A 21035-nucleotide genomic window follows, 5' to 3' on the forward strand; every position below is an offset into this window, starting at 1 on the left:
AGAGACACAATACTACTGTTTTACAAGACATCTATTGTATCTACTTTTGTTCAGATAAATACCCAGTAACTGCTGATTTGGCAGGAGGATTGGTAAGGGTACTACTATTCACAGTGTTTCTTTTTTTTCCTTCTTCTTTAATCTACAGAATAATGTATTTTATGTACATTGGAACCAGTTAATGCCCTTTAGACAAATTTGTAAGTTGTTTCATAAAGCAGGAAAGACATTGCAGGGAAATACGTGCCAAAAAGCACAGTCAAAAGGCTTCATAAGTTTTATATGTCACTACAAGTCAATGCTGGAGATCAGTTCTAAAACGATCAATACTGAAGAGGAATGTTCACATCTGGAGAAAATACTGCCCATTCCCCCTTTTAGAATTTGTTCAGTTCTCTATCAAAAGTCCTGGCTCTTCATATATACTTTAAACTATAAATAACACTGCATAGTTCAATGTTCTTGATTTTCTTTTTTTTTTTTTTTGTTTTGATTTGATTTGAAAAATTATTGCAGTACAATTAATTCCTGTTTGGAGTTCAGTAAGGAGCAAACAGCACAGGAGTATGGGTGGTCCGTATAGGCCCTGGAGCTGGTCGTAGGAGTGCTGGAGGAAGTGCTGAAGTCTGGAAAAGAGTGGCTGCTGGGGCTGTGCGAAGACTGAAGGGGGAATTCACAGCCACAGCAGCAGCTGCTGCTGCAGCTGCTAGCGGATTTGGTAAGATTCGTGGAGCCATTGGCTTTGAAGGTTCCTTTGAAAATACTAATTTTACCTGTGGGGAAGAGAGAAAACAAACAAACAGAGAGACATAATTTGTTCATATTAGCTACACAACAGGGAGCTTGACTTAAGATTATAAGTGCAAAATCAAGCCAGAGAGGCCTAATAGTGGCTACTGACTCTATGAACTGCAGGCTTGCAACAGGAGATACAATCTCGTGCATTGGACAAGCATGAGCAGGATTTGGTTGGGGACAAAGAGCTTCAACGTTCACGCCTTATCACTGAGACTTATAATTTAATATGAAATTAGAAATCAAAGCAAAACTAAAAAAGGGCTGAACAATCTGCACCAAAGTAAAGCTGCATGTACACTGCAAGAATTAAATAAGGAAGAACTAGCCATCACTGAAAGACCTCCATCGGGACAGCTTTACGATAAACGATCAGAGTAGAATGAAAACATATCCTATTCCCTAGTCTGACTAAGAAGGTACTTTTGTTTTTATCATTAGGATGCAAGTTCTACTTAAAATTAAGATCTCCAGCTAGCTCCTCTTTATTAGCTCCTGCCTCTAATAACAAGCGAATAAACAAAGCTTACGTTGCACCAGTTATGAAAATCTCCTATGTTTCATATGTTCAAATAGTGATGAATTCCATGGGTGCTGCCCTATGTCACCTTCCTGTGTCTTCAAATGTTTTTCACTAAGATACTGTTTATTCTTACAAGGACTGCGGAAAGGTGGTAGATATTTTTAAATGTCATGGAAAATATCTTGCTTATATCACTTAGTATGGTGCCAAACCATGGTATTTTTGTTGCCGTCATTGAGGCTTCTGCTTTAAAAACATTTAAATCATGAGTCTTGCGCCCTATCAAATACAACTTAGAAAACTCCTCATTTAGAGCTTCCAAAGAGAAAAAAAAACAAACCTGAAGCTTTTCCCAGACTGATTGAAAATACTCACAGGGGTCCATTATTACTTAAGAGAATTTACATTTGGTATGCATACAACTGAACATCAGAGTAGTCTATATAGATTTCAGTGGGATTTCAAGTTTCTAATGAGATGCCAGGAGCCTGAATACCTTTGTTGTTCTGGTTTTATAACTCTGAGATAAGAACAGAAAACTCATCCACTGACAAAGAAAAGTTTGCATTGGCTCTGATGAATTTTTGGTGGGTCTGTGTCCTGGCATGACCTGACACCCTTTGCAAAGAACATAAACTGGAATATGTGGTATTGAATATACAGAATATGAATATATGTACCATGCTGTGGTACCTCTCAGTGTAAGTATGGACACTTCTCACTCACAGGAAAAAACAATTTCTCTTCCTTGAATTGAAAGGGGATTTCAGATCATTAACTTGCACTATAGCAGTCTTATATTTTCAACTCAACTGTACCTTGGTGAGGGAATAGTCAGAAAGTAAGGACAGGAGTACTCTCGCATGAACCACCAGCAACTTTCATCATTATGCTATCGCCATATTCCAAAAAATCTGTTCGTTGTTTACCAGCCAGATGGACACAGAATTTTTACTTTTCTCAATACCCATTGGCACCTCTGCTGGCCTCAAGGTCCTTTAAAGCTCTGGGAGAGCTATTCAGAAGGGACCAGATTCAGTGATTCTCTTAACAGAGGGTATAATGGATGCTAGGTACAAAATTCCTCATGGTGCCTATGAAAAGCAATGATCTGATCTTTTCCTTGATCAGTGTTACACCCACTGATCCAAGCTGTCTTCTTCCCTTGCTGCACATTTGACTTTTTCTTCCTTCCCTACGTTTTTTATTAAATACTTCTTTTCAGCCTTGTTTAAAACAGACAAGGAAAAAAAACCCTTTCAAAAAAAAAAAAAAAAAAAAAAATCCTGATTACAAAGTACAAGAAAACCCCAGCCCATAACAACAGGGCTCTGTTTGTGGTCTACAATTCCCAGTGAAGGATGCTTTTCATAAAAGCTATTTTATTGCAGAAAGTTTGGACTATCCAATGCCTGATAACCTCTTTCTCTCCAGTGTAGTATTTTATACACGCTGGACATTTGTGGCTTGAAGAAATATGAAGCAAGTCCCAACACTACAAGATTTCTTAAACTCTGAAACATTACTGTGGGAAATGATAAAGCTTCTTTCCCTGAAACATGCAAAATTAGACTAGACAAAGCAGTACAAATGATATTGAAAACATGGCATTGGAAAGTTTTTCGTCTAGAAAAGTTATGAAAATGTAGTATGTCCTTTTTCTGCCTTCTGTAGAAAAATAATTTGGTGATGGTCATACATTTTTTGTCACAAAGAACAAAAACCTTATGTGACTGTTAAAAGGCTAGGACTATCTTGCCATTCATGGAGGAATCAGTACCTTCTAAAGAAGTTATATAGCTTTTCAGTTAATTTATCAATGTGGTTCTGATTTCAAGATAGCTGCAAAACTGGTAACATTTAGCATATACAGTACCTTGCACCTTCATTCAAACCTCTCTGAAAGTAATAATTAACACATAGGTCAACATTAAGCTTAAAGCAGCAATTATTTGTTTCATTTCCAATGAAGTAAACTAAAGGACAGTAAATGACTTGAAAAATTAACAGGGAGTAAAGAAAGAGTCTTGAGCTCATTAAAAACATTCACATTCAAAGTAAAATTAGCACGTCTTTGGCTTGTTGCTGTGCTATTCTGCATTTTAAGTGACAGAAATTGTGGTATTTTTTCTATTCAAAACCAAAAAGACTAAACTGAGAAATCCTCTTGTCCTTTCTCAGAGCAGCCTCCATTCTACTATGCATATCTGTTCATTAATTGCTAAGTCATTCTCTCCTTCTTAAATCCCCTTTGCCTCTTTGCTCACCTCTGGCTTGACTTGTATATTGTGAGCAATCGGGAGTGAGGGAGAGGGAAAAGGGCACATTGCCTTTATTTGTCTATGCAGCAACTAAATGGCCTTGAATCTTGGCTGGAGTTCTCAGAAATCACCATTACATAAATTGGTAAACAGAGAATTGTGCACAACAGCAACAGTAATGTCATAGTTTTTTTTCATCCCCCAAACAATGAATTTCCTAAAGGAATAATAATCCTGTCAGACAGGCTTTAGAGATTCCATATCCTACTTACCTCATCACATATTTTCTATTCCTTTCAGTATAGCTTATACGTATTGGAGACCTTGGTTTCCTGGTGGATTACTGAAAAACCCTATGGGGCTATTTCCCTACCAGTGGATCTAGCAGATTTGTGCCCTGCATTATGCTACAACATCTAGGAAAACTCCTCCCCAACTGAATCGTGCATGAATATAGCACTCATGGGGGCTGCCCCAACAAGGACACAATTTCTGTTGCCAGGAAAAGAGCTTTAACTCAACTCAAGGAGAACTGGGTTTTCACAAAAAAAAAAGCTTCATATTCTGCCTGTATTAAGAGAAGATGGTTAAGGCATAAGGGGCTAATCTCTATGAGGTCAATGAATCAACATCCTCCTTCTGACAAAACCATCTATAAACCCTTACAAAACACCATGGCACGTAAAACAACCATGCAGTTTATCTGATGGAGATAAATGTCAGATGTTTCACTATCTCACCCACAATATAAGATGCTTCTTAACTAATGGCAGGATCCTAGAGGGGTTTTTTATTAAAAACTAAACCATTTCCTCAGCTTTTGAAGCTAGTAAGAGCTGTGTTTCAGATAATTTAATCTGGTAGTTGAAAATGTGACCAGAACCATCCTGAAACTGAGCAGAACAAAATGAGAGATGGATTTTTTTAATTGTTTCAATTGTTATTTGAATAATTTTCTAAATAAGGACAAAATAAAGGCTTTATATTTTATAGACTTTTATTTAGTCATTTCATCGCTATTATCCTTGGTGAAAACTAGAAAAATTCTGTTTGACACCTGGATGTTTCTTTCATCTCTTGCTCTCTAATGACCTTTGAAATAAGCTGCTTTTCTGAGGTTACTCAGAGTAGCTACAAAATGAGGACCCACAGGTTGAAGTCATCACCCATCGATGTATGTAAAAAGTCCCTTGTGGTCTTCTATCGGCTCATTCAGACACTTGTGTACTCCCTGGTAACACTGGTTACCCTAATCCTCTAATTTTAAATATTTTTCCACTTACATTTTCTAAAAACCCTACTCAGCAGGCTCAAAGTAAGAGTAAAATAAAAAGGTGATTGGCTTACCCCTAGAGGATGTGTTCCCTTTTGGAGTTTGTTGTAAGGGCTGTATTTAGGTTTAGGCGGCTTCCCAGCAGCTCTGTCTTTGTGCCTTCTACTGCTTATGTGCTGTTAAAATACATGTGGGGAAAAAAAAAAGAAAAGAAAAAGAAGAGTGATAGTTCCTTAATAGATCATTTCAGGTTCTGCTTTACACAAGGGTGCTCCAATACTGAAGGCTACTGCTCTCCACAGCAGCATTACTTTGACTAATTAAATAACAAATGGGAAGAGGGTCTGTTCCAATTTGAACGATCCTTCTTGCATCACATATTGGGACTGTGATTTTCAACAGTGCTCAGTTCAACTCTGCTTCCTCTGTAGTCAATGATTCTGTCATCTTTGTTAACTTCAACAGGACCTGAATCAAGCCAAAGGCAGAAGCCTTTGAAAAAATCCTCCCTATCTATAAAGCAATCCATCAAACTCAATCCACTGCTGACAGAAATTTTTGAAAGAATATTAGATAGTAGTGCATCCCCTATTGGGGTGGAGAAGGGGGCGGGGAGGGAGGTCACAAAATTGTTTAAATCCCTAAGAAGCCTGGAGATCCTTTTAAGATTTCAGCTGAAAGATGGTTACGTATCAAACTAAGTGACAGGGAAAAAACCCCACACCATCCATTATCTTCTTCATAAAATCTATGAGATTTTACAAGAATCTTTCTATCCAGACTTTATTGCAGTATTAGATGTAAGAGACCTTTTTCAGAACTATATTTTTACTTTTATTTTCATTCTCAAGAGAGTTCTTGCAAGAAAAGACAAAGAAATGGATTATTTTTTCCTGAAAGCAGAAGGCAAGTATTGCTTTTGTCCATTACTGAATTTATCTTCATTCTTGTAAAGTTCCTTAACAAGTATTTAATTCCAAAAGGCATATGGAATTAAACTAAGGATATTTCAGAACAAAGGTTTGTTCATCTGAAAAATGACTGAACATAGTGTAATTGCAAGTTAGAGGTCATGCTTCTCAGTTAGAGTAACACTGATAAAAAAATATTACAAATCCTCTCCATACCGAATTTCTAAGCAGGTTATTCAGTGCTCTGCAAAAGTGTTGGCTGCACCTACCTCCACATCTTTGTCAAGGCAAATATCATGCAGTACACTAAATGGCGGAGTGTATTAGCTCATGACAATTATAGCGGTCTAAAGGCAGTTGTAACACGTAGCTTACAGCTTCTATAACTCTTTAAGTAATATATATAATCAAGAGCTTTTGAAAAATCATATTCTGTGCAAAGTAAAGCCATATCCAAAACAAAACATACAGTGTGACAGTCAAGTACAAAGGGCAAAATCTGTAAGCTCCATTTGGATGCAAACTGTTGGACTGACACATGCTGATTGTGTTGGTAATTTATCACCATGAAAACAAAGAACAGCCAAGGATTCACACTCTGCAAGCTAGCTGAGTACCTGTTTCAGTTGTGTCTCAGAGTTTACGTGCACATCACATATTTCACAGTGAAATGTTTTGTTCTGAAGGCCTGTGTTTCCTTTATTCACAGGTCCTTTGCCTTTTACGCCTGCCCGGGGAAAGGCTTTTATGGTTCCACTTCCATTCCGAGCTTCCAGCATAGTTTTGTGCTTAGTCCCTGGAGACATTAGAAATGGGAAACAGAAACAACTTTGGCAATTTGGTTGCATTCATTGTTTTATTTTCTTTTTAAAAGAAAATCACATGAACCTCAGCTTGGTGCCACATGCTATCCTTGGAATATGCCTGTGTTTGTCTGTATCACATTCATACAAAAGTAACAGTATTTCACATCTGATACTTAATTATTAAATTACATATCTGTAGGTAATGCACTAGAACAAAGCAGCCACATCAGTAAGTGGTAGCACAATCAGGTACCCTGATGTGAAGTTAAATGGGTGTGACTTTTCTCATTAACTCCTGCTGCTAATAAGACCTGAATTGTAGTTGCAAAGGAAGAGTAATTTAGCTATTAAAGATGTAGTTGGCTTTGATTTGTAGTCCTCCTGAATGGATTGATAAACAATATGGTAGCTTACACTTAAATCTGTAATTAACTAATTAGTCTCCAAATCAAAAAGGGGCAGAGGTTCCTGGCAGCAACCTATGGATCCTTAATGGGCTGGACAGAAACCAAAATGTGTGAGAAACATACATGTGAGAAAAATACACTTGCTTTTTTTATTAAAATAAAGATTGCATAGAAAACAATAGTGTCCCGTTGCTTTACCTTTATTCAGACCAAACAATTTCTTACACCGTTGACTTCCATGCAGGTAGTCTGTGATGATAATGGACTACTACCATGTACAGAATTAGTGTTCCACTGATAATTGTTGTATGCATTCACACATACACTTTTACAAGCATGCATGTGTGTGAGCACACACAGTTTATCAGCATGGACAGCAAAAAATTGGAGGGTGGTGGTTAAATATTCAGAATGATGTTTTGACTCTCATCTCAATCAGAAAAATGTTTAGAGTATAACTCTCATACAAAGTTAAATAGAATAAATAGGTGTAGCTTTATGAACTTGAATTTTCACCAGTTGAAGATCTGGCATACGGCAAACACAGCATTCGAAACTCATTAGGCTTTGTTTCTCATGAATACCAGCAAATTATCATTTCCTTTTTAGTTTAAGTGGATTCTATAGACATGCCAAAGTTATTTCCTTTTTTATTACATCATAAAACCATTGATCATTTTGCTGCACATATATCATCTCTGTCTCTATATTTCAAACCAAAGGTTCTCTGTCTCTTAACTCTGTTTACCCTGCTGGCAGGTAAGCCCTGACATCCAAAATCAGCAGTTTTTCTGTAGGACAGTTATAGGTGTTCATTGCCACCATATTAAATCCCAAGAGCTTTTAACCCTGATCAAAGCAAATCAATAAGATGCCTAAAATAGTGACTGTGATGATGGCTCTCTACTACTGGAACTTACCAATGCTACTAGCTCTAATAACAAGAAAATGTTTAAAAATTAGGAAAGATGGAGGTAAGCAATTATCCATTCAACTCTTATGCAGTAGTGCTATCAGTTGAAAAAATAAAACAACAAAGGAATAATATACATAATTTAAACAAGTTATTAACAGACAATATGGAGCTAAGAATTCTAACTCTCATCGTTGAACTCTGACTGACTGACACGCCCTCTTTCAGCTTTAATTTGTTAGATTTCAAACAAAACTAATGGCATTCATACTCAAGTTTGCTAGCTGGCACAAACAAAACTATGCAAACTCTGAACACCAAAGGTAATGAAGCATGAGCTGTCATTTAGCTCCATAAGGTTTGGAAGCTGCAAAAGCTAAAATGGAAGAAAATGGGTAACTTGCATCCACTAAAATTCCTTTCTTCCCCCTTTATGAAAGCCTCTTTGCCTGTCACTTTTATTCTTTAACAGTTAATGAATTCCACGTAATTGCCAGTTTTCTGCCACCTCTTTGTCCCCTGCTGCAAGAGATCTAATCTATTCAGGGGAAGATAATTGCAGAGCTCTTGAGACAGAAGGAAAAAAAGGAAGAAAGCAAGCACTGCTCCATCTCACCACTGTTGTGCGCCTCCAGCTGCGAGGCAGAGTTGACAGCGACTTTGCATAGTGAACAGTACAGCAGTCTTTTTGCTTTTTCTTCCTCAGTCTCAACGGAAGGGCATGTGGTGCTGCTAGTGGCTGTCGTGGGAATTTTCTCCACTTTGGAGGTGATCTCAGTTGTCATAACACTGCTCTTACGGATTTCCACGGTTGTCGTTGTCGATATTGCTGGTGTCCCTGTGGTAACATCTGTGGGCAAAGAGAGGAGATGGAAGGAAAGAAAAAGCCAATGTTGTGACCCTTGGCATTTTCTTGTTTGCATTGTAATGCTGTAACTGCACAGAGATCCAGATCATGCTAGTGATGATTTGACTAATGGTAATGAACTAAATCTGACCTTATTCTTTGTATTTTGTGTGGTTACAAAGTACTGTACTCCCATGTATCGAAACGCCATATATTCTGTCTCCTGCATTCTGCTAACACCCAGTAAATACAGAATTCATAAACTGGAAAGACAGGTCATTAAGACTGTACTGTACAACTGAAAGATAATCAACTAAAAGAGGTCATGTAAATTAATAGTACAATACGCAGTTAAAATTTATATAGAGCACTTTAGGTGCATGCTGATTGAGTAGCCAAGCAAAAGTTTTAACATTCTGTACTAATAAGACTGAAATGAAAATAATTGTATGTTCTTGATATCTGATAAAATAAAACGTTAAATTTATACTTCACTTGATTTTAACCAAAACTAATATTAAATGAATAAGGGTAATTATTAATAAACAGTACACATTTATCCATGTATTATTATTATCCATTATTGCATACTAACACTACATACTAGTAACAGTAATTAAATATAAAACACTCTATATCTGAGATCTACACAGACACTAATAAGATTTATGTTCTGTGTATCAGTGGCATGTTTGAAAAATCTGTATGTTATATACCTAAATCTATGAGGAAACCTAGTGCTTACATCTAAGAACTTGTACTTTTTTCTGTAGTTTTCAAAGCCAAGAAAGAGAAAATACACGATGATCTTTTGGTTTGAATAATATATACATGATATCTGGATATGCAGTAGCATGTGGTTTTTAAGTACTTAGTAGGGCAGAAGACAGTAGGATCCAGCACTGAGCCAGTGGAGAAGACAGTAAGTAAGGGACAGGAGAAGGAGAGAAGGGACAGAAGCTGTTCTGCCTTTGCAGTGTTCTATTTTCTCATATTAAGCCTACTGAGTACCAAATTCCCCTTTAAGAAATCTTAGTTGCTTTACTGGGATACTCCTGGAATTTGGTACTTTCCAACATAAACAGCTCATTTTTGTTTCCTATATCCCTTGGTGTTAATGATGCTCTACCTGTACTGGCTTTTTTCATTACCATCTATTAGAACAGGCAAAATAATTCTTTGACTTATAACTCTCAGTATGTGCTGTGATGCAGGAGGGACATAACTAACGGATGCCACAGAGGTGTGTTTCAGACCAATACTGTTCAACTACTTCATTAATAAAGAACACGTCTATTAACTTAGCAGACAATAGTGAACTGGGAGCCAGCACAAATACACTGAGAAATGTGATTCAAAACAATTTTAGAGCATTGGAGAAACAGCCTAGAAAATTAGGTGCTTTTCAGTAAAGGCAATTGAAGGAATACACACTCAGTAGGATTAATCTGACCTATTAAAACAGGATGAAGCACAGTCCCAATACTGCTTTTTTGGGGAGGTTTTTTAGTTTGATTGATTTTGGGTTGTTTTCTTTGTTTGTGTAATTATTTGCTTGTTTTTCAGAAACAGCTTTCAGTAGCGGATAATAAAATGAACAGAGATCCCATACCATCGTGTTATAAAACAGGTCCCCACCATACTGAAAGTGCAAAGTGAAAGACTGATGAAGTATTTTTTTTCTCCTCTAATCAGCACTGGAGGCCCTGTGTCCAGCCTGGGGATTGCAACGTCAAAAATTAACAATTACTTGCTTTGTTGTTAATCCAGCAGCAATACAAATGTAAACCAGTAAGACAGGGGTTGTGAGGGAGGAAGACAAAACAAATTAAAGGTTTAGAAAACATGGACTGTGAATAGAGAAGATGAAGGGTAAACACTGACAACATTTTTCATATCTGTAGAAGGTAGCTAAAAATAAGAGAATAAAATCTTCTCCCTAATCCCTCCTAACAGGACAAGGACTGTTGGATCACACTAAGAGAGACGTAGATTAGACATCAGGAAATTCTTTCTAATACTTAAGTTTGTAAAGTCTGAGAATAGACTACCTGCAGAGATCTGGAAACATTGCCTACTGGAGGACTTGAAACTGGCTGAACAAATGTCTACAGGAGCAACCCAGGTATGAACCCTTTTCAGTCAGTGGGAATAGGAGCCTTCAAGCCCTATTCATGCTACACGTTGTGTATTTTGAAATGTTTCTACATATCCTCCCAGATATTATTTATAAAACAAGAAAGCAGTTTGTCATGTGAATATTCTACATATTGCAACGCATTAAGGCATATAACAAAAATAAGGTCCCATGCAAGATCTAATAGAAGTTGTTGCTGTTTTTTTTCCTGAGAGTGAGTCTGGAAGTGGTTATATCCTGAAGGTACTGCGAATGTCAAATACTGGTGGGGAAGGAATGTTGTTACCTTGTTGAACATTCTATTTCAAAAGAAAAATACTGTTTTGAAATATTAAGCCTTTTGTTAGGAAACTGATGAATATACAAAGCCTTTGTAGATCCGTCCACAAAATTATACAATTAACTAGTCATTCCTTTCCCATCCCAGAGAATCCGTGTCAATGTTGGCTTTCCTTTAGTTGAAAGTTCCAGCAGGGAAATTATTTTCCTCAAATCCCACTCACAGCACTATGAAACACTGCTTTTAAAACTTGTTTCTCCATCCTGGTACTACTGTACTGTAGAAGGTTTAGCCAATGTACTTTCCTGGCAAAGAGAAAGGCAGAGGGCAGATGGCACCAGGGAGAGGGAAGGAAAAGTAAAGGAAGACATTAACATTCTCTGAGGATTGATGGCAAGGTTGGCGTTCATTCTAATCTTGCAGGAAATTAGATATGTACATCAATCACCACTACCAGCTTCGCAGTGCAATGGTCAGTATTTCTGTCCTAAGCAAAATATAAATCATCATTTCTTTATTCTCCATAGGAAAATCCAAGGCAATGAACAACAAAAAAAAAGCTTAAATATCTGCAGATTTTATCTGTTTTTCAAGTATCTGGCCTCCTATATCTATGTTGATCTAATATTTCATTCTGTAACTATTGTAAAGTGAAAAGAAAATACAACCAATTATAGTAGTCCTTTTGAGGTATTTTGATATGCATGTGTGAAAGCAGCATTGTATATAAAAATTAAACTAAAAATAGTAAAGGTCATCAGAATATTCTTCAACTAAAAAAAAGTTCAGTGCATATATTCTGCACTTTCAAGGCATGCCCTACATTAATACATTATATATACCACCAATGCAAATGCATTAATGACATCAAAACATACAAGCAACCATCCAAGTTCACCATGTAAAAGCCATGACACAGTTAAAGACGCAAACCTGCTCATCCTCATATAAACTTTAGAATTATCTCCTGGAATTAAGCAGAAAACATTCTAAAAGCTGTCAAGTAAGCTTACAAACAGGGAATTCAAATCCTCTTCTCACAGAGCTTCTAACCTAACCAGCATGTGGCTCTTTGAATATATGACTGTTGCTGCCTGTACACAGTTCAGTGCCCTAAATACAGGGTACAACATTAAAGGTATAAGGGATTAAAAAAAACAAATCCACCAAAAAGGAGTAAGAAGACATTTGAATCGATGTCTTGAAGACTGAATCAGCATTTCTTAACATCATCTTATGACAGTGTTTTAAGATCTGTTTCAATAATAAATGATCTAAAATCAACCTGGAAATCCAGTCATAGTCAAATGGAAGATTTGTTTCTGGTGATGCAGGCTTGCAGCGCTGTGCTATTTTCATACCAGTGGCCCGCAGCAAATATTCATTATTGCAACTGTCACTGCTTGGCTTTGGCATAGAAGCTGATTGCTAATATTGTATGGAACTGGAATCCAGCAGCAAAAAAAAAAAGGAACACTTCAGCATTCACAATAATCCATTTATCTTCCTGGTTTTAATATAGCAACAGAATAAAAATTAAAAATACATTAAAATATAATCTTGGTCACTGGCAAAATCAAAGGTTTATTTTAATGAGAAGACAAAGGCTGATGAAAAATATTCTGTGCGAATTGACTCCTTTGGGTACCACAGATAGTTCAAGTGGAAAACTGAACTTTAAGTGTGTGATTAAGATCCTCCTAAGTAAGCAGGATTAGTTCTATATCCCAGCTACAAGACTCATGAATTTTCTCTAGGCTGAAGAAACAGAAAATTACAATTCATGTTTTTCTTCTGAGTATGTGAAAGTCTCATCAGTTCCTGCTACTAAGCATAAGAATTTCTTATCCTGAAACTATAAATAGAACCACAGAGAGAAGAGTGCTCTGACTTCAAACAAATCACAACTATTTATGAGAGTGTTTTTTCTTCCGCAATCTCAAGTGGCATGTATTTAAAAATATCTGATTTAGCACATACCCATGCATTCTGGTCTCATTTAAATCAAGCTTGGCCTTTGATGTAAAGGGATTGAGCACTTGGCCCGTAATGCTGTCCAGGAAAAAAGAAAAAAATCCCAAACAGTTCCCCCCTGCAGAAACCAGAAAACACATTCTTTTTCATGACAAACAGAACTTGATAAGAAATATTTTACTACACTATAAGACCTCTTAGTATTGCAAAAACATCAGCTGGCTCGCTTACAGCAAGTCTGCATCAAGTACAGAATGCTCCTGGTACAGGTGCTTGATACCAGCATATGCAGAACAATCTTGACATACTATTTTCCTGCCTACTGAGAACTGGGTTTCCTTGGGCTGCTTTGAAAATCCCACATTCTGTGTCCTCTGTGGTAATTACATTTAAAGATAAGCTGTAATTTCTTTTGAATCTATAAATATAACAGTGGAGTATATCTAAAACAAAGTACCATCCCAAAAATAACCGCGACTGACTTTTTTCGTGCTTGACTGGTTCTCTGTATTCATACGCTAAAACATAAGCATGTGTGCTAGCACACTGGCTGGCTCTGGCACTTAAACAAAACACTTTGAGGAACTTTGACTCAAACGTATCGACTCCTCCTCCTTTACATGTGGAGAATATAAACTTGCATATTTTGTGGTTGGTGGATAATTGTCCCATTACAATATACTGTACAGAAAATATTTTCAGTATCATATTATGAAAATTCCATTAATTAGACTTAATTTTACATTCAAAACCTGGATTAAATCCATTTTTTATAGATAGATCCTTCCCAGAATTAATATCTTTTACTTGGAGAATCAGAAGTGTATTTTTAGAACTTAGAAGGACCCATGTAATTTCTTCTAAGAAAAAACTAATCACAACAGCATGGTTTAGAGTTAAGTACTGTGTATCACAGGGTTTTTTTTGTTATAAAAGATCAAAATATCAAATGACAGTTGTGTAATTCATTACTTTACGATAAGACCTCCTTCAGTGAAGTGACACTAAATATTGGAAATCATGATATTTACCTGATCTTTTACAGGATGAATACTAATTAATATGCCATAATGTAAGAGCCAAGAGCTCCAAAGTAATAAAGCAAGCTGTGTGTGACCAAATAGGAGCAGAATTTGAAAATTTTTGATGAGCTGCCTTTTCTGATCTTGCTTTTTAAACATCAGCTATTCATCTGTTTTCTCTCCCTTCCCCTGTCACTGCCTTGGCTTTTCAGTCACTTTCTTGCTAATGTTCCTTGTTACTTTCCTTTCTCTAGGTGTCCATGATGATTGCTTTTGATTGTCTGGAGACAGTGAAAGGCTGAATATATCTAAGGTATCGCCCAACACTCTGCTCAAATGTACAACTGACGGACTGCAAACTTTCCCAGGACCAGCATGAAAGCCAAATACCAGGAATCTTCTTGTTTCATAACTGGAGAAGTAATGACCTCAGTATTCTGATCAGTCCCAGGTTTTAACAAATAAATCACATTATACACAGTGACCATCACTCAGAAACAAAGGACGAAGAAACAAGTGGCTCCACAAGTGGCCTTGTTTTACTGCTGCCTTACTCCATGCCTTGGTGGAGACCTCATGGGAGGGAGGCAGAAAATAGGACGTTTGGTGACAAAAGTTGTCCACAAAGAGAGCAAGAGTGAAGAGAAGTAGCAAACTTTGCATTTTCGCTCTGTGGATTTTTTCCTCTGGTTAGACTCAATTCTGCCAAGTCCTAATATGACCTTCTTTATTAATTAGCAGTACACAATTTTCTAATGAAATTATACCTCATTTTTACTAGCAGTTCCCTTGGTTTAAAGCACAGTTCATTAATCCTGAACAGGATTAACCGCAGAGGGATGACTGCATTCCTGTTGAGGTTAATTGAATGGAGCTGGCAGAAACAGCAACAGCTGGAGGTAAAAGGCCTGTGGAAAGGGAAGGAGGAAGGTAGGGAATTGTCACGCCACATCTGAGTTTTGCGTTCTCAGGCAAACATAGCTGACAAAAAATATGACTGGAAGGAAATGACACAATGAGAAAAAACTGTTTATTTTTCAAGGGATTTTAAGTATCTCTTGGTGACGACTACATTTAGGTGCTGATCTGTCCTTTCTATTGTATAGATTTCTCCTCAGTCAAGCAGAAGAAAAACAGCTTTCACCAGCTACAAGTGAAAGGGTCCCCATGCAAGGAACTGTAGGGGGAAGAACAGGTCACTAGCCGAAGCTACTCTCACCGTTTAATTAACGAGACTCGTGTAATGAAAATTTCAATTTGAAACAAGGACAAAGTGTTTGTTTAAAGGGTGGAGCTCAGGGTCAAGTGAAAAGAGGATTTTTGCAGATTGTGGTCTCAGTGGCCCTGCTAAAATAACACATTTTCCATTTTGACTCTAACTTGAAGGTTATACATAAGGCAGGGTGTTAGATTTCACTTCGATAGTTACATTTTTATTTTGGAGGCAGCAATGTAAAACATCGATTTCAAGATAAGGAATAAAACATGCATATGGTGGTTTGATCACATATATAGAAGGAAAGCTGTATTATCCTATACATAAGTTTCCCATGCTTGGCAACATCAAAGGCTATGCTGGCAAACTGCCACCAGTTTTACATCCGCACATGCTTCAGTACGCATTTCCCAACTTTTACGTAAAAGCAAACACAATCAAAACTATATTTGTAGTTAATCTTAATGCATGAGTAGAAATTGAGCATCAGTTGAGTTTGCCACCAGTAAAAACCAAATAATTAAAAACAATTCCTTAAAAACTAAAGCCCACTAAAGAAAAAGATTCTGAAAGATATACTACAGTAAAATGGATTTGCCTTGAATGTACCTTTCTGCAGCATGGAGGCCAACATGCACAGCAGTCCCCATCTATATTATTAAAATCTCTTATCCTCCAGAACAGGTCAGCTGCACATGAACTGCCTGTTGCTCCTTGGCTCGTATTGAACTCCAGACTCTGCCCAGGGATATCTGGGAGACTCAACTTCAGCCAGAAGTCATCCAGAGACAGCTATAGCAGTGGAAATGAATGGATGGTTGCATTCCCATGTCCAGGAAAATCCTTGGCACCGTGTACACCACTAGTGTGGACACTAGTCCAAAATACTATTTAAAAATAGGCCCTGCCCCACCACCAGGGTCTAGGTGATATGAATTATACCTAGATAGTACTGGAGGCAGTACTTCCCTAAGGAGAAATCAGGGAGCAACTTTTGCCTGTGTCACTAACGGGAATGGCTTCAAAGTATTACCTCCCCACCCAAACACCCATTAGGCCTTAACTCAAGCCATGAACCTGGAAGAACAAATTGCTGTTACCGAGACCAGTACATAACTATGATTCAGTCTCTGCCTTCTGCTCCTGCTGCTCCATACCCCTATGCCGCAGACATGGGGAAGGAAGCAGTAGCCACCTTGCACTACCAGCTATAGTGATGGAAGTGAATAGGGCTCTCCTAAACTCCCCTTCTCTTTAACAGAGACATAGAGCAGACACAGTCCAGGCTATACACTACTGGAGACTGAGAAGTATTTTCCACAAAACAAGCAAGCTGGCAAAGCCTATTTAAAACTTGATATCAAAAACAATTTACTGTGGAATCTCTCCCCCAGCAATCTGCCACCAAAAACAAAGCAGCATGGAGAAGTGTTAATGACTTGCAGAAGGAGAGAAAATACATTGCTTTCATTAATCAAATCGAGTAGAAAAGAATAAGTGAACTGCACTGCAGATTGCATAGGATCTCTCTCCATTTTAAGCAGAGAGTTGATTTTTTTTTTGCATTTTAAGCAGGTTCAATGTCCTCTTTAAAACCTCCCTTTTAACTTTAAGTTTCAAAACAGATTTATAGTCCTAGAACCTAAGAGTAAAAATAACTGGAATCCAACTCAGAATTTCTGAGAACTCTGACTTCTGACTGCCCTCCTAAGTATAATACTTCATGGCATTCCCCTGTCTTGAATCCAGGAATAATTAAAGCTATTCCCTTTATAGCAGCTTACTTCCTTTACTGGAGAGCATTGAGCTAGTAAATCTGTTTTTGGCAATAAACTAATGTTGTGTCTAATACAGGAACTGTCAGAAGCTGTACAAGCATCTGTTGTAACTGCATAACTTTTTTCAGTGGAGTGAAGGCAGGGAGAGCAGTGAGAAGACATACATTCTTTCAGACACCTGTCTTGGAGTGCACCGTAAGTAGAGTCTGTAGCAGATGTGTTCTGTGGACTGATCAGCAGTGCCTTTCTTACAACCACCTGTTCTTTCATAAGTAGCAGAGACACCAAATGCCCAAATTTTGGAGAGAACAGAACAGGAGATGGTAGTGTTATTACCTTTAATCTTTAAAGTGTTTTGACTTTTCTGCTATCCCATTAAGATTTTTAGTAGTCCTTTTCAGTCCAATACTTTTATAACAAATTTTCCCTTTGCCTGATCATATACTATTGGTAACAAGTTTCATGGATTGACAGTCACATCCCAAGAGTAGCACCCAAGTGAGTGCCAAGTGAAAGGAAATCTCTTGAAATTTCCAAAAAGTCTGTGGAAGGATCTTTTACTACATACAGTTGCAGTTACTATGACCATCTATTTAACTTGCTCTTACATCTACAGTAGGTTCCACTATATAAAATAAATGTTGCTTCTACTGCCTGCATCCCCTCTACTCCTTCCCCTCTCCAACCCACCACAGGTTGCTTCTGGCCTAGGACTGAAACAAAGGGCTCATGAAACGCCCTGTGTCATGATTACAACTACAAACATTGCATGATGTTTACAGAGAGTTGCACAGACAATCCAGACCAACAATTTCTAAACAACTTGTCATCATAGTTCATGGCATGATTTACAGGTTTTGTTTGCTTTTTCTTACTTTTTTTTTTTTTTTAAATAATTATTCTGTGCAACACTAGCAGTCTCTGTTGGCTATCATGTGTCGGTCCTTCCTCTACCTTCAGGCAGCCTGCTACCAATTGAACTATTAGTCTAATTACATTAGTTGGCAGAGGAAACATGTTAAGTAAACCACAGCGAGGGTGGATGGATGGTCCTGGAATTAGGCAAAGAGCAAGAGAAACCTGTCTGCTTCAATAATTTGGTGAGATCCCTCTCATCAAATTTTCTCATTGTCAAAAGTGTCTGAAAAAACTCTTCGTCTCTTCAGTGGCACTCCTTGGCACCATCCACACGCACCCAGCAGAGAGGTTATTCGTGGTTTGCTGTTTGGGATGTTTCTCTGGTCAACGCTATAATTTTATCAGGCAAGTTCTCCACAGAAGCAATATGGAAGAAGTGATGCTTTCTACTCCAGAGCTGTTCCAGTGAGTTATATAAAGTCTTTTGCACACAAGGGAACAGTGAAAAAAAGCACAAATGTATTTCATAAAGGCACCATTCATAGATATCACTCCTAGTTTCAAAGCTTATAGAGTCAAATACATTATTTGATTCAACCAATTACACATAAAGCAATGATGGGTTTGTATTTTAGGACACAAAGCTAGCAGAATAGACCTTAATAAGGAAATGACTGCTCTTAGTTTGCAGTGACAGAAGAAGAGAGCAGCTGCATATTAATGAAAATTACCATCAAAATGGCAGCGCAAGACTAGCTTTAGCAAACACTTGCAGGATCTCAGATAAGGCATTTAATTCTTGCTATGCTTTGGCCTTTTCTTATACACTCTCTTGTAAGGCTGATATCAAAGGCCTATGTTAACTGGAAAACTAAAAAGAGACATACATTAATACTCATGGTGGCATAGTTAATTTGTTGGACAGTTTTGTCCAACACTTGCAAAGACAAAAGTTCTGTCATGTTGAGTGAAGGTAGCTACACTGTAAGCAAAGTGATTCTTGGGCAATTAGTCATCGGCAAAGTGAGAGCTACAATCTGTTCAGAAGAAATGTCATGGAAGGACATTTCAAGAAAACAGCCCTACGCAACAGCAGCAGGGCTGCTAACAGTTACAAACTGCTTGTGCTCGTTTTGTAGCGGTCAGTCTTTTCACGTGTTGTTTTCCAGTAGAGGAGGATATTAATGAGCATAATTACATTTTTTTTATTAATTTCTTTGGTAAACTCAAATCGTCATTCTTTACATGCACCACATTTTCCTTTGTATGCAGTTCTTTCCCTAACAACATATCACAGTAGCAACAAAAGTGATTTCGGCTTCCCTTCTAAACGCAGCTGGAAATATTATACCACTTACAAGATCATATCCTAGTTCCCTCTGTTAAATTTTTTTCTTTTCTTGTGCATGACAGTTATTCACACATCACTAGATCTGACATCATTCAGACCAGCATTAGCTCTTAGAAAAGAGAAAGAGAGAAAATAAAAGTTCTCTTCAGGAGTGTAATATACTATACTGCTGGTTTGTTCGTATTCATTCTGTCATATCTCTCTCCCATGTAGACTATAACAGAGAAAAATATATGAATAAGAGTCTGTGAAAGCACCAATGCAAGCCCAGATATTTGAAAGCTGGCCTCATTTGCAGCTAGTTTATGTATAACTGAATGTATTTTTCACATTCATGTTTACACAGTGTCTAGGTGAATAGGTGCAATTTGCCTGCCTCAGAAGCCTTTCAGCCATGTAATTATTTGTTAATGGACATGCAAGTTTGAAGTATCACACATCTGCAACAATCAGATCACCATTCCACAGTCACATCTTCACTTAGCTTAGCATCAGTGACTTTTCTTGATACATTATGAAATGCAGGTTTCAGCCTTTTAGATAATTTCACTGCTTTCATTTATGAAAACTAGAAGTAATTAATTCACAATGTAAAGAATTTGGCCAACACTTCCACAAATATTTTCCTTACATCATGCTTATGCATTAGCCATTTGGCAGGCAGGTAGAGAGCTTGCTTAGCTCTACTTCTGAAAACCTGCGTCATTTGTGACCTTGTAAGCCAACAGATTATATCGGTACTTTAGCTACAGTCTTAGGAGATATTTCTATATAGATTTTAAAATTATTTTTTAGTGAGTGGGAGAGAAAGACTGCAAGTTGACCAGAAAAGAGAATATTTGTTCCTCTCTCTCAAAGCTACTGAACTCTAGATCAAGTGAATCTATAGATCATCAGATGTCTTGATCCACGACCATGAGAAAAATCCATAGGCTTGTAAAACTGTAAGATTTTTTTTCTAAAATGGAAAACACAGGGAGAAAAATACCCAAAGCAACAAATCCAGGCCTCCGCTGCCATGAAACCTTGCTGCCTCCCTCCTCTTCAAAGGGCTATACATTGTCTCCTCTCCCTCAAAAATTAAAAACATGAAATTAGTGTGAAAATAATTATACTAGTGCAACTCAGATATATTGTATTTACAATATACAACATTAAAACAAATGCTTTACCAGTAATCTGGAAAATGGAAGGGGTTTGAAGCATTTGCTTCAAAATAAGCCTTCCACCAGTTTTCCCAGAAAGCTAGTGTACTGTACTTCCCAAGTTTATTTACTGTATAGCACACAGTTATCTGACCTCTTGCATGTCCAGGTAATAGTGAAAGAAAAGATTTGTAATGGATGTGCATTGTTCACACATACATAGAACAGGAGACACTTCCATCTTTCATTTCCATGGCAGGAAATCATACCGGATAAACACTTGAATATCTACTTCTCCTAAAATGAACTGTGGTGACAAAAAAATAGCTGAAGATCGGGGTAGACATGACTGAACTAATTCAATCATTCTGCAAGAATGGAGAGCCTGTAAGTCAGTCATAAACATCACAACTCAGAGATGACAAGCAGGTCCAAAACTATGTTTTTGTAAACTTGTTCTTAAAGCTTTCAGACATTTTTTATAAGAAATTAATGTGAAGTTCCAGCAGGTAAGCAGTGTAATAACCTAAACACAATT

The 21035-nt window shown here is 37.4% G+C and overlaps 1 protein-coding gene across 2 annotated transcripts in view; it reads right to left on the reverse strand.

Moving 5' to 3' along the window:
- Positions 1-539: 539 nt before the first annotated feature.
- The window catches only part of ZNF385D (zinc finger protein 385D), a 437653-nt gene continuing 417157 nt past the window's right edge, over positions 540-21035 (reverse strand). For both annotated transcript variants that reach the window (XM_086467942.1, XM_086467943.1), the window contains 4 exons: positions 8506-8739; positions 6381-6559; positions 4927-5028; positions 540-773 (listed from right to left, as the gene is read on the reverse strand). In XM_086467942.1, the coding sequence (XP_086324068.1) occupies positions 540-773; positions 4927-5028; positions 6381-6559; positions 8506-8739 (749 nt within the window). The remainder of the gene's footprint in view (positions 774-4926; positions 5029-6380; positions 6560-8505; positions 8740-21035) is intronic.

Source organism: Leptosomus discolor, chromosome 7 (genome assembly GCF_034619465.1).
Source record: "Leptosomus discolor isolate bLepDis1 chromosome 7, bLepDis1.hap2, whole genome shotgun sequence".
Lineage (NCBI taxonomy): Eukaryota > Metazoa > Chordata > Aves > Leptosomiformes > Leptosomidae > Leptosomus > Leptosomus discolor.